The sequence below is a fragment of the Lissotriton vulgaris genome, chromosome 7 (assembly GCF_964263255.1).
Source record: "Lissotriton vulgaris chromosome 7, aLisVul1.2, whole genome shotgun sequence".
NCBI classification, from domain to species: Eukaryota; Metazoa; Chordata; class Amphibia; order Caudata; family Salamandridae; genus Lissotriton; species Lissotriton vulgaris.
This window is the reverse complement of record NC_141695.1, coordinates 1,193,942,790-1,193,956,700: the sequence shown is the minus strand read 5'-3', so window position 1 is coordinate 1,193,956,700 and position 13,911 is coordinate 1,193,942,790. Positions and strand designations below refer to the sequence as shown.

At 42.2% G+C, this 13,911-nt stretch overlaps 1 protein-coding gene across 1 annotated transcript in view; it reads left to right on the top strand.

The window, feature by feature from the left end:
* The window catches only part of LOC147703147 (integrin alpha-L-like), a 546,902-nt gene that overhangs the window by 431,839 nt on the left and 101,152 nt on the right, over positions 1-13,911 (top strand). The window contains exons 18-20 of the mRNA XM_086931681.1: positions 8,800-8,934; positions 9,314-9,387; positions 10,224-10,365. Of these exons, the coding sequence (XP_086787807.1) occupies positions 8,800-8,934; positions 9,314-9,387; positions 10,224-10,365 (351 nt within the window). The remainder of the gene's footprint in view (positions 1-8,799; positions 8,935-9,313; positions 9,388-10,223; positions 10,366-13,911) is intronic.

Sequence of the window (13,911 nt, the reverse complement as noted above, 5' to 3'; positions counted from 1 at the left end):
AGGCATAGGGTCTGAAAAAAGGACAAGGAACAGAATAAAGTCCTGCAATGTGCATAGGGCCCACACAGAGGAAAGGAATTTGTATAGTGCAAATAGGTCTGTAATGCACATAGTGGGTTTCTAATACACATAGAGATCTGCAATGGGCATATGATAGCTGCACAATGTGAAGACGTCTGCACCAGCCTTGCCCAACGTTGGTTTTGTTTTGACCAGCATCTCGGATTGTGTGCCCTTACTCTGGTCTCTAAGGGAATACATACAATCTCCCCTATTTTGTGGCGGTAGAGAGGACGAGGCCAAAAATTAAATGGAACACCCAGAAGCAATTACCCTTAATGAACAGCTTTGCAAGATTTGACAGAGATTTCGAAATGATCTACTTTCCAAGACTCCCTCAAAAGGCACACAAGTTATAAAAAAGCATTTGCAACGCAATAGGTCTCGCATTGGCGAGCTTTTAAGCTATTTGCATTGTAAATGAGATTGCCTTTTATTTATCTGTTTTGATAATTAACACATATATAAAAGACATTGTCAGTTACAATGCCAATAGCTCAAACTCTTGTAAATGCGAGACCTATTTCATTTCAAAGAAGCGGCCGACATTGTCCCGGGCTGCTTGGTAAGTGAAAGGTGGAATGTTATGCTGAATGTTGCAGGAAAGCATGTTTTGCCTGCAGTAGGAGAAGCTCTTAAAGAAAATAGTGCTTACAGACTAAATAAGACATACCATGTAACAACAGACGCCAGTCCTCTTGGGAGGTTTTAAATGAAGTCAAGGCGGTACTAAGGAGGGACTAACAAGCCTATTACCAAATCAGAAACCAGCATTTACGAAGGACAATGACACAAGCCAATGACAAATATTTTCGGGGCCTCAAGTCCATACTCACATACAGCATTCCTCGCATAGCAGCACATGCGCTGCCCAGGTTCGACCTAAAAAAGGGGAAATTAGGCAGGATAGCAGACAGGCTTCTTTTGATCTCAAATTTACGCAACAAAGACAAAAAGGCTACTCAATGCACAAACTGTAAACTGTGTGGATGCGGGTACAGGAATATAATAATACTTACTGAGTCTCTCTCATTCTTAATCTAGTGGTCGGACCAGAAACTGCTTCTATGCCCCTGCAGAGCTTTGTCGGAGCAACGCAGGCAAGCACCCTTCATTTGGGACACACCCTCATCCCTCTGCATAGGCATGTCCTTCCCTAACAGTTGCCAATTCTTAGAAGCCGTTTCTCTCATGCCCAGAAAATTCCTTATACAGAGCTAGCATCAATCCTATTTAATCTTTCCTGGATTTTGTTCTATTCATTTTGCTATATCCTCTTCTTCATGCAGCTCAGGTATCTTATACGGAAATGTGCTAGTTTAAAGCAAAGTGCTACATGGCATTGGCTGTTAGCAGCACAGAGCTTCCATGACTTGTATTTTGGTAATAGTCATCCAGTGCATACATATGATCTGGGTATTTCCTTATTTAAGAGATCCCTACTGAACTCTCTGGCTTACATTTAGAGCAAGTGGTTGCCATTCTCTAAGGAAAGGTTAGATTTCATCATAAAAGTTCATGAGGTAATTAAAGAGTCACCATTGGCAAAGTAACAAGTACCTTCCTGCTAGCTAAATAGCGAGGCTTCCACCCTCTTCACTCTGAACCTGCCCAAATGGTGATCATCTCTTCACTGGAGCTAGGCTAGTGGTGCGAGTAACTCTGGGAATGGAGAATACTACCCCCCCCCACCCAAGCCCAAGCCCACCGTCCCTTCCTCTCTAGTTCCAGTTGTCTTATCCCAACTAAACCCAATTGTCAGAGGTGGAGAAGGGCTTAAAGACCTTGGTGCTGGTGACCCTTCGGGGACCAAAACCTCATCTGCCTTGGCAATCCTGTTGGATCATCAAATCAAGCCAAGCTCCTCATTTGGGTGCAAGGAACTAAGTTGCTGTTCGACTGAACTGTTGAGCCAACCTCTCCTTCTGGGAGCATTACCACAGATCACTGAAGCAAAAGACGGAGCAAGTTTCCCTTCCTGGATGCAGGTCGTGGCCCAAGTCTCAGTTTGTTCCTGTGACTCTGGAGACTTGCTCAGGGGAGTTGAGCTCAGCTCCTTCCGTGGCAGTCGCTGTCTCGGTCTACATGCTGATAAGACAGGGGCATCTCCTGATTTTTCTTCCATGTCTGAGCCCCCCTCCAAGCTGTGCATTTGGTAGTCAAGAGCACTACTAACTCACAGATCATTGAGCTTCAACACAAGAAGTGTGGAAGACAGCTAGCTTCGAAACAACAGATCCATTAGACTAGGAACAGCTGATAAGTTACCATACCCCATCCACTTACATTCAGATCTGTCTGCTTGGTTTTCTACAATGCTACTATCAAAACTGAGCACAGCCTCCTTCTTGGATGCGTATTTATGGCTTAGGACACCCTTCCACCTTACCTGGCAGCCTCGGGTCCCCCTACACATTTTGTCTTCCCCAGTACAACCCTCCAGTGGAGTTCCTGCAGGCTCTAGGACAGCTCCTGAGGACCAGAGGACTAGCTTAAGAGATGAGTAGCACTGAGTCAACTAGCACCATTGTGTCTGATCCAGCCACCATGTTCCAACCTTGATGCCAGTTGGTCTGTCAAGGGTGGACAATCCCCCAAAAACCCATCTCCCAGTCCTCCTCCTTTCAAGAGGACCCGTCTGGGGAACACCAATCCAGACACCGATCCACAGACTGATCCCAGTAACCATGAGGACGTACAACCTATCAGTAAGAACAAGGCGGTCCTGTCCAAGGCTTTGAATGCTGTCTCCACTAAACTCTGACACCTCTCTTGAGAATGAGAGCTCCCCACCAAAGCCAGCGACAATGCCATTTTGAAGACATATGGGCTGTCTCTCTGGTGCAGGTTTAACTGACGCACCTGCATTCTCCCATACTATTCTCAAGAAGTGTTGTGCTGAACCCATAAGATGAAGCTGCAGAAAAGAAACCGCTGATGTCCAGGGACCTGTCCTCCATTACGACTGTGCACTGACAGTTGAGACCAACGTCTTGAAATCCAAAATCGTAGGACCAGGAAATAGGCATCAACTTCCTCTTCTATCCCTCAACTGATGTAGTCCTCCAGAATTACAAGACAAGTATGGATATGGTCAACTTGCTGCATGCCATCCAATCAGTACCATGGAGACCAATTTTCTTTTCCAGGCTTCCAATGCTCTAAAGTCTTTTTGCACTAGAGGACGAAGACCAAGAAGTACCAATCACTTCCTCAAGGTCCAGCAGCGGCCTCAACACAATCCCACTCTAATCCACCATCACCACATCTGGATCCAAGTCACAATAGATGCATTTGGCTTCTCAGTGCCTAAGAAAGGCTTTGCTTGACAGCTGCCAGAGACTCCTCCTACCCTTCCGATCTTCACTAGGATTCTGACTCCAGGATAGGCCTTTCTGTGATAGCAGAACATCCATTTCTATCTGAATCTATATATACCAACTGTGTCATCAGAACTCCATCAAAGAAGGCTCATAAGTTAGTCTGTCCCCAACACTCAGGAGCATTTCCAAACCTGGGTTCTTACGGAACTACACAAAATCCTCCTTGATTGCATGAGGATTTATTTCATAGGAGTGTCTACCTGGGCCTGTAGTCTGGCAAAAAAGTTTTTTCCTCCAGAGTGGGTGTGGTCGATATCTTAGGCAGTTGATCACATCTTGACCAACTAGACAGTGATAGCCTGTGATGCCAGATGCTTCCTAAAGTACAGGGGGCCCAATAGAGGAGTAGTGGCACATGCCAAACTCTGCATGCTCTTCCTGCAACTCCATCTGGCAGAATATTGGGAGATCAAAGGTCATTCTATTCCATGCATCCTATAATGGTGGACACATGCTTCCAAATTATTGGTGGAATGCTCCTTCCAAATGCCCTGTCAACAGCCTGCTGTCACTGCCAACTTCTGAAAGCATAGTTGGCAGGGCTGGACTGGGAACAGCAACCAGCACTGGCAGGTTGCTGCTCGACCGGCCATGGGCCCGGGAGGGTGGGAGTGCTATTAAAAAGCACCGCTCCCGCTTTTCCTACAGGGGGCGATATTGCAGCAATGCTGCAAAACTGACCCCCAGTTAAAAAAAACGGCCCGCGTGAACAAAACCAGCCGCCACCCCTCCGGCCCACAGGGGAAATGCCCTGTGCCAGCTACGGCCAGTCCGGCCCTGATAGTTGGTAAAGACGCAGTCATTTTGGGACAAGTCAGAGCCGTCCTTGCACATAAATCTATAGGAGATTAATGCAAACGTCTTATTGCTGAAGGCCTTCCTAACAGGAGAGATATTCAGAGTTATGATTATCCATAAATGCAACACCACAGAACTTTTCTACGTGAGAAAACAAGGACATCCACCCCTTTCATTCTGTTGGCTTTTAATAGCTCTGTGGAATGGGTGTTGCAGCATTGTGTGTTCCTGTTAATTTCCAAAATTGCTGTGATGAACAACATCAGAGCAGACAGCCTGAACACTTATCTCAGGAGTAGGAAATTATCCAGGCAGTCCTCAGACACCTTTGCATCTCATATGATCAACAAGTGTGGCCATTTTGTTTCTTAGCCATTGTTTACTAGAGCTGGACTAGGCAAAGCTTTAGGTGTCTCACCAAATTCATGTAATTAAACAAAATGGAAAAATTATACATACACAGAGGTGTTGCGGGACAGCCCTCTTCATTCATTGGTCTCCTCAAATGTCATTCACATCTTGCTTCCGTCCACCACAGGATATAACATGGTTTCATGGCTCAGCCCACTTTGGCCAATGGATCTGTCACACTGTGAGCGATAGCTCTTAGCCTGGTCAGTGGTCACATCAGCACATCTGCATAAAAAGAAGTGCACGTCAGTGCCCTGGCTGGAAAACCACAACATTACCTTGTCACGGCTTTCTTCATTCAATTCTGTATTTTTATTTTTTAGTTATCCTTGTATGTTTAAACTATGTCTTCGGGTTACCTTAATTCAAACCAAATAGTACTTTACTGTGCACCAATAAGAATTATATTTTCCTGTGTTATGCACTGAAACTACAAAGGATTTGTATAGCCGTTCTAGGTACACCCACCCACTAGGAAGCACCAATATTACTCTATCAAGATTATTGGTGATGTTTTAAAAAATGGAGAAAAAATCACAAACGTTTGGCTACCACAGTTAGGCCACAATATGGTTTATGTTTTTATTTTGTGGTTTATGCCCTCAATAAATGTAGTTTTTAATAAATAAAATGTAATCATTTCACTTGTTTGCCAAAGTCAAATTTTCGGGCATTGCCAATATTTCCATAAGGCACTTCAAGTCACCTTTCCGTAACTTCATAGTGCTGCGAAGTTTAAGGTCCAATCAGGTGTGGAGGGTATCATGTTTACTACTCCTATGTAGCACTCTTCTGTGAGATCAATTTAAAACAAGTTTGAATCACTAGTTTTAGATTTAAACTTAGCCTGGTGTTATTTGGTTCTACTCTCAGATATGGGTATGTTTCACAAGTTTGGCCCTTGTGTGCCCAAGGATCTGGGACCATGTTTCTGCTGCTTGAATGTTCTTTGGTGGATCAGGCGTGCCACCGGGTGTTCATTACTGCGCACATGATGCATAATGAGGGGCACGGTGTCAGGGATTCTGCCCCTGTACACTAGGAGGCTGTATGCGCAGTGCAGAGAACTGTGAATTTGATCCTTGTGTCTTCAGGGACCATGGTTTTGTTTTAAAAGCTTGGTGAATGTGAACATGCCATTCTGGCTACTTGGGTGTACAACCTTTGAAAACTGTTGGTGAGTTTCACTGGTATCTCTGTGCAGATTAGCAGTATTGGAGGCATACCACAAGCCAAGCTCTCGTGAGCTCCACCCAGCGGTTGGTTTGGGCTAGTGGTAGGATTTTTAAGAGTAAGGATAGGAACATGTTGACAACCATGACTAACTACTATATTAACTTTTGGAACGAAGGACAGCTTTGACTCAAACAGTTTCTTATTCTTAATGTGGTCGATGGAGGGGTTTTAGGCCCGGGGGTTGTGCCGGAGCATTTTGGAGCTGTATCTTCTAACCCTCGCACTGTATGCACTTTCTCCAATGATTGTTATATCGAAGTTAGAAAAGTAAATTTGACCCTTCTCACATTTGCACTTTTCCCAGTGGTTTTTAGACAAGAGTCAGATAGAATATTAAATGTGGCACCCTCCGCCCCCCCACCCAAACACCCAATGCATGTGCTTTCCCCAATGCTCGCTAGATTGGAGTTAGGATAGCAAATCTGGAAGCATATTATCAACAAATAGCGATATTTATCGCTAAGTAGGGTTAGCAGCATTTTTTTATCACCGCGCATCACAGGATTTTATCGCTGAGATAACGTGCTATTAACAATGTTTATCTCAAAAGCGATAAAATTCCTGGCGATAGTGGCCAAATCTGTGAATATCGCTGACAATACAGCGATATTCACGCATTATCGCTAACAGGGTCTTAGCCATTATATCCACCTCTCATTGGATATAATGGCTAAGAACTGGTCTGAGCAGGTGTTAGTTATTGGAGATATTGGCGCTTAGCGCGAATGGGGCATATTACCAACAAGTAGCGATATTTATCGCTAAATAGGCTTAGCGACAATTTTTTTATCGCTGGATATGTTAGTGGAGAAAACATGCTATTAGCAACGTTTTTTTCCATTGTGCTAAAATATCCAGCGATAGCGGCGAAATGCGTGAATATCGCTGAGAATACATCGATATTCACGCATTAGCGACAAAATGCTCTTAGCCATGTTATCCACCTCCCATTGGATAACATGGCTAAGAACTGGTATGGGCACTTGTTAGTATTTGGAGATATTCGCGCTTAGCGCAAATATTTCCTACGCTTCGCCTACCTTGCTAATAGGCGATAGCGACGTTTGCAACTGCTTTCAGTCGCTAACTGGCTGGGTACGCCCACTTTGCATGTCATTAGCGATAAACATCTCTGACATGCAAAGTGGGCCCCAAACCGCTCGCTATCCCCTAAAAGCTGTCGCTAACATCAGTTAGCGACAGCTTGCTAATAGGGCGATAGAATTATCGCAGTTTAGCGGCCAAAAACGGCCGCTAAATCGGCGATAATTGCCTATCGCCCCCCTTGGTAATATGCCCCAATATTTCCATCACTACGCCTGTGTTGTTAATAGGCGATAGGGATGTTAGAGACTGCTTTCATTAGCGATAAATATCGCTGACATGCAAAGCGGGCACCAAACCGCTCGTTATCGCCTACAAGCTGTCGCTAACTGCTGTTAGCGACAGCTTGCTAATAGGGCGATAGTATTATCGCCGCTTGTCAGCCAAAAACGGCCGCTAAAGCGGCGAAAATTGCCTATCGCCCCCCCTTGATAATATGCCCCCTATTTCCTCCCCACTGTATGCACTTTACCTGATGTGGACTAGACTTTGCAGTGCAACACTGAAACGCCCCTCCCCAAACGCATATATGCACTTTCCCCATTGCTTGTTAGGCTGAAGTTAGAATAGTACATTTTAACCATTTTAACCTACCTAATGTATGCATGTTCCCTTATTTTTGTAGAATTGTATTTAGAATAGCGTATATCCAATGACCTTGTTTTTTCATAATTGTGGATTTTCTTTAGGCTACTACATAATACTTTATGCTAGGGTGCTTTTCAGGTATTTTAAGCCCATTTAATTTAAAATCACAATTGTATAAAAATATTTAAAATTAATTTTCTATTTTGTTTGGTTATTTAAAATAATATATTATATTTTGTTAGGATTTGAAAATATTATTTCTGTTAAATATTTTGAGAATATTATTTATAAATGCTGAATACATTAAAAATATGTTGTAATATTTTTGTTATAAATTGATTATTAATTATGTATTCAAGTGGTATTTTATACTTAAAGGCTCACAAGTATATATATGTTTATTTACAAATTACTTTTGGCTGTATAATACAATCACTGTAACTTATAAATTAGGTCCTGATTTAGATCTTGGCGGACAGGTTACTCGGTCACAAAGGTGACGGATATCCCGTCTGCCAATATATAAATCCCATAGGCTATATTAGGATTTATATTTCAGTGGACAGGATAGCCGTCATCATTGTGATGGTGTAACCCGTCCAACCAAGATCTAAATAAGGTCCTTAATATTAAAACGTATTTAATTAATGACACCTATTAAAATAGTTATAGGTATTTTAAAAAAAATTAAAGTTAATAAATACTGTTTGTTGTTTTTTATTTTGTATATATGTGTGTAAATATACAACAGTTTTATTAAAAAAATAACTTATTTCACATTTAAATAATGTGAATTATAATTAAAAATGTATACTTACCATGAAATGGTTAATATTTTCAACAACCATATTTTTGACCCCACTATGTTTATACTTTACATTATAAGTATGTAAAGTTGAGATTTTTGTGGTCGATGTTTCTGCCATCATATTTTTGTAGCACAATATCTTTGTGGTTGATATTTTGTCATACAACTATAGAAATTCACCCAAATGGTCCTGTGATGTGCTGCAGGACATCTCAGAGGGGAGGCGACATTTAACTGGGGGTGGAGCATATCTTCATGTTAGAAAGTAGACATTAAATCAAACCTGGTTCCATATCTGTGAAATACCTTTGAATAGGAATGGCCTCTCATATTCCTTATGAACTGAGGCAACTCCAACTAATTGCCTCATCATGTTCTGTCCCTCAGTGTTCTCTCTCTTTTTTCCAACAGAGCTGCATTGAGGATTATGTTTCAGCCATCAGAGTCTCTGTAAACATTTCGCTGCAGGACGACATGGACGCTTCTGTGGGCAGCGCCCCATCACCGATCCTGAATCCTCTGTATGGCACCACCTGGTATGATGAGGTAAAACATCCCAGTGCCATTTCATCCACTGGAACTCACAACATCTGTACAATTAATCACCTAGAAATAACAATACAAGTACTGGTCAGGTGTGGAGTCAATTTGGGATCATGGAAAGCTGACATGAAACAGAATGCAGTATCAGGACATTGGGATATTGGCTATATCACAGATATATCTCTGCCTTTCCAGCACCTAGTGAGACTGGGAGGAATCTGTCAACTATCAGTTAGGCATAGACTGTGCAGCACTCTTCACCATCATAAACAGCTTTTCAAAGGCACTAACCTTTCAGGAAGTCTCCTCATCATTTCACCATAAGACAGTCTGTCTCAAGGGGTGGTGTAATACATATTGAGTTTCATCTTTCTTCCCCCAGATTCCTTTTGAGAAGAACTGTGGTACCGACGGAATCTGTGAGGCAGATCTAAAAGTCACCTTTGATGCATCTGGGTAAGACTCCTGCCTGGGTCTTACTTTGATATTCATTGAGCACACGGATGAGGGATTCTCCAATAATCTAATCACAATCAAGAGTATAAGGTGGTAGCTGCAAGAACTGGTCCATTACTCAGGTTAATGGGCATGTGATCCGGGATGCTAAGTGGGTTTTAGAGCTAGGATTTGCATTTAACATAAGTGGCCAGGATTGGTTAGCAACATATCAAGTGGTGGTGGTTAGGATGTTATCAACGTGGCATTTGAAGGCAGAGGGTTTAGGGTGGAGTATGGTGAAGGCGTTACTGTTTGTTAATCTAGAATCACAATGTAGCATTAGTAGTAAGAAGTGGGAAACTCTGATACACATGTGGCACTGTCGAAGTGGTTAGTTTAAGCCGCCATGTTTTGTTGAGGATACCAGTGATTCATTCAGGATGTCAATTTGCTGTTGATGGTCTAAATGGTACATTTGGAATCGGCATATGGTGATGATTGTCCAAGAGGTGGATTAAGGACAGTCATGTGATGTTAGTGGGTAGTGCTGTTAAGGTATAATAAGCAGGTGATGTTGGTGGTCTACAAAGTGCACTGATGTTCCACGTGGACAACTTAGGATGTGCATAGAGTGTTAACTCAACTGACAGTGTAGTGGATTTAGAATGCGCAAATGGTCTTGCTGGTAAAGGATGTAGAATTTCATGTAGCATTGTTTGGCAATTAAGATAAGCATGTGGGATATGGGTTCATTAGGTTGTAGAACTCAAACGTGCATGGTTTGCTGGGTGGAGAGACAGGGAATTTGTAGATATATGTTCTCTATGCTGATCACATTGTGTTCTGTCCCTCAGAGATAAGCAGCTTATAGTGAAAGAATCTTCAACCGTGAATATGAGACTAAATCTGGGAAACAATGGGGAAGACGCCTATCGCACTAAATTGCTGCTCAACTATCCAGCAGGGCTCTCCTACCGCAAGGTCTCAGTCTTCAAGGTATGTGTGAAGAGTGAAAGGTTTATCACTAAGTGTGTAAAGGGCATCTGTTTTCAAAGGACACATTGTAAAAAGATTTCTTGAGGAGTGATGGGTGTGCAAGTTCATTTTACAACCTCTTACGCCAAAATTTAACATAAACATAGAGCACCATTCATGAAGAGTCTCTGTAGTCATGGCGGAGGCTCCGCAGTCGTGGTGGAGACTCCGAACTTGTGGCGGAAATTCTGCACTGCTTTTTGTATTGCAGAGATTCTGCCACTAGTGCGGAGACTCCGCCACGACTGTGGAGGCTGATTGTGGATGAGGGCCACAATGTGCATTTGTAAAGTGTACATTCACCCCGTGCCATCTCTTGAGGTTATTGGTCAAAAGCACTGTGGCAAAATAGCCTGCACCATGGAAAACTGACACGGTTGAGTATAGCCTTCTGTGAATATATATATATATATATATATATAAAAATATAAAATATATCACATCCCTGTAACTTTCTGATTTTTTCAGTGAATATATACGTATATATATATTCAATAAAAAAGACTAAAGTTGCAGTGAATATATATATATATATATATTTATGTATATTGATATATATATATATATATATATATATATATATATATCTGGAACACTCCAAACTTTCTCATGCAAGTAAGGCACTGACTCCGTGAAATAGATGATTCCAAATAAGTTTATTCACTCATTTAGGCTGCTTGACGCGTTTCGGCGGTAAGCACCCGCCTTGTTCACAACATCTTAACAGACTGTGGTTGTATTTATACCCCTTAGTCATTGCATTACATCATGCACGTTTAACTCCTGTTTCTATGCACATTTTAGCTTGTTTTCACATTTCACACTCGTGTGTAACCCAGTTCCCATGGTAACTTGGGGCGACGCCTTAATTAGACTGACATAGAGAAGTTATTTTCACTTTCACAGTTTGCAATTACATCATCCGCCTCCATGCGTTGTTTCGTTTCTATAGAAACCCTCCCGCACCTTGAGCCCAGTGATTTCCTCATTCCTGCCTTGTGTGTGCCTCGCTATGCTGTGACAGACAGACCTTCGCGCGCTTTACCGTGTTCAAAACTCCCTCAGCGCTGGTGAGTGTAGTGCTCTTGGATTACTGCATGTTCCGTGGTTTGTATATGCGTGAGGGCACATTATTTTATTACTCCTTGGTTCAGGTTTGTCGTGCTTGCTCCGGTCTCCATATGCTGCTTTGCGCGTGTATGAGCGGGTGCAGTGAGGATGCTACAAGGTTATTCCGAGAGCGTTGGTTGTAATACTCGGTTCTCTAATTATTAGGCGTGCAGGGTTAACCGGGGAAGTTTCCGCAGGATTATTTGACTTAGTTTACTTGCGTGTGCTAATGCATTCCCTAGCGCTCGCGTTAGATCCTTAAGCTCTTGCCTGTGACTATTAACAGGTTTGTGTATCGCACTCGCGGTCTGACACTGTTCGCATTTACTCCCAGTGGACAGGCTCACCCATTTCTGACAATCAACAGTTATAGTATTGAGTACGCTTAACATTTTCATCATCTCCCAGTGGACAAGATTCTAAGCGTCAGTCAATGCTTTGCGCTAACGGGTACTTACATATATTGCAATAGATTATGTAAACAAATAATGTTCCCACTTGTATTTCATACATATATGTCTATTCAGATAACAGATATACAATCATTTGCAGAAATTCCCATTTTATATTATCACATATGTGCGTGTAGTGATTTTCCTAAAATGCTGCTATGACAGGCTAAAACTGCTCTCGGGGTCGTGATTGTGCTAATATATACAGTGATAGTTATTTTTTAAAACTGAACAAAAGATGTTTCTTGGACGGGAGAGAGGAGAGACGGACAAGCCTTCTCTTGCGGGAACTTCGGGCTTATTTGATATTTAGGACCATGATTTCCTAATTATAGGTGGACACTGAGAGCTTCGTCAGAGTTAAGGCCATTCGGTATCTTGGAATTGAGCATTATAATGTACCGTGACTCTAGTCTTCTCAAACTCTGCAGGCGATTGCCTCCTCTGGTGTTTTTCGGCACATTGTCAATGACGAAGTATGTTAATACTCCTATGTCCCCTGCATGGGTTGTGTTTATGTGCCTGGCCACAGGGTATGCTGGGTCGTCATTATTCACTGCGCGAAGGTGTTGGAGGACTCTGATATGTACAGGGTGGATGGTGCTACCCACATATCTTTTGCCACAGATACAGGTTAGAACATATACTGCATAGTCCGTCTTGCAATTATATTTGCCTCGGATCTTGTATGGCCTCTTCCTAAAGGGTATTTCTACTTTGGTGGTGTTTACCCCATGTTTACAGGCTTTGCATTTTGTACATTTGCTGAAACCTTTGATTTTTGACAGCCAATCATCCGGTTTTTTAATGGCCGGTGCATTGCAGACTAGATGCTCCCTCATGGATTTAGCTTTCCTAAACGCTATCATAGGTCTGTTACCACATAATTCTCCAATTATGGGGTCCCTCCTTATTAGCGGCCAATGTTTGGTCAATATTTTTCTGACCTGGTTATGGTAGGTGTTGAATCCTGTTATTAGTCTAGGAGGCTCTTGTTTGGGAGTTTTCTCTGGGTGTTCTTGTTTTTTGGTAAAGAGGAGATCTTTTCTGTTAGTTTTGCTACATTTTGTGTCTGCTCTACTGCAAGTTTTGTGGCTGTACCCTCTCTTTCTCAGTCTTGTAAACAGGTTCTGTTTTGCCTCATCTAATCCAGTCTTAGTACTACAATTTCTTGTCATCCTTAAACATTCTGCGTAGGGAATGGATTCCTTTAGGTTGTGAGGATGGAAACTTTGTGCGTGAAGCACTGAGTTTCCGGCAGTGGGCTTTCGATATGTTCTGGTTTGGATTCTGCCCTGATCTATATATAGTTCTATGTCTAGGAACTGTATTGAGGTGGCATTTGTAGTGCAGGTAAATTGTAGATTTAGTGCATTTTCATTTAACTCTACAGCAAATAATTCTGCTTCTTCTTTGGGGCCTTTCCACAGTATGAAAATGTCGTCTATGTACCGCTTATACAGTATCACATTATTAGAAAATGTTGTTTGGTGCTTAGCCATGAGTATCTGTTCCTCCCACCAGCCCATGTGTAGATTCGCATAGCTGGGGGAGAAACAAGTACCCATAGCTGACCCCTGTATTTGCCTGTAATGGAGTCTGTTGAAGATAAAATTATTGTTAGTCAGACACCACTCCGTCATTTCCAACAACATTTTAGTGTGATTGTAAAGTGCGATAGGTCTCTGCCCTAGAAAGTGTTTCACTGCCCTTAGTCCATCCTGGTGTCTAATGCTGGTGTATAAAGATTGTACATCCAGGGTCATAAACACAAAATCATCCTCCCATTGTACATCATATACTTTTCGTAAAAAGTCACTTGTGTCTTTTATGTATGCCGGGAGGGCTTTCACATAGGGTTGCAAAAAATGATCAATAAAAATGCTAGTTTTTTCAAACAGGCTACCAATAGCCGAAATTATTGGCCTTCCCGGTGGTTTTGTTT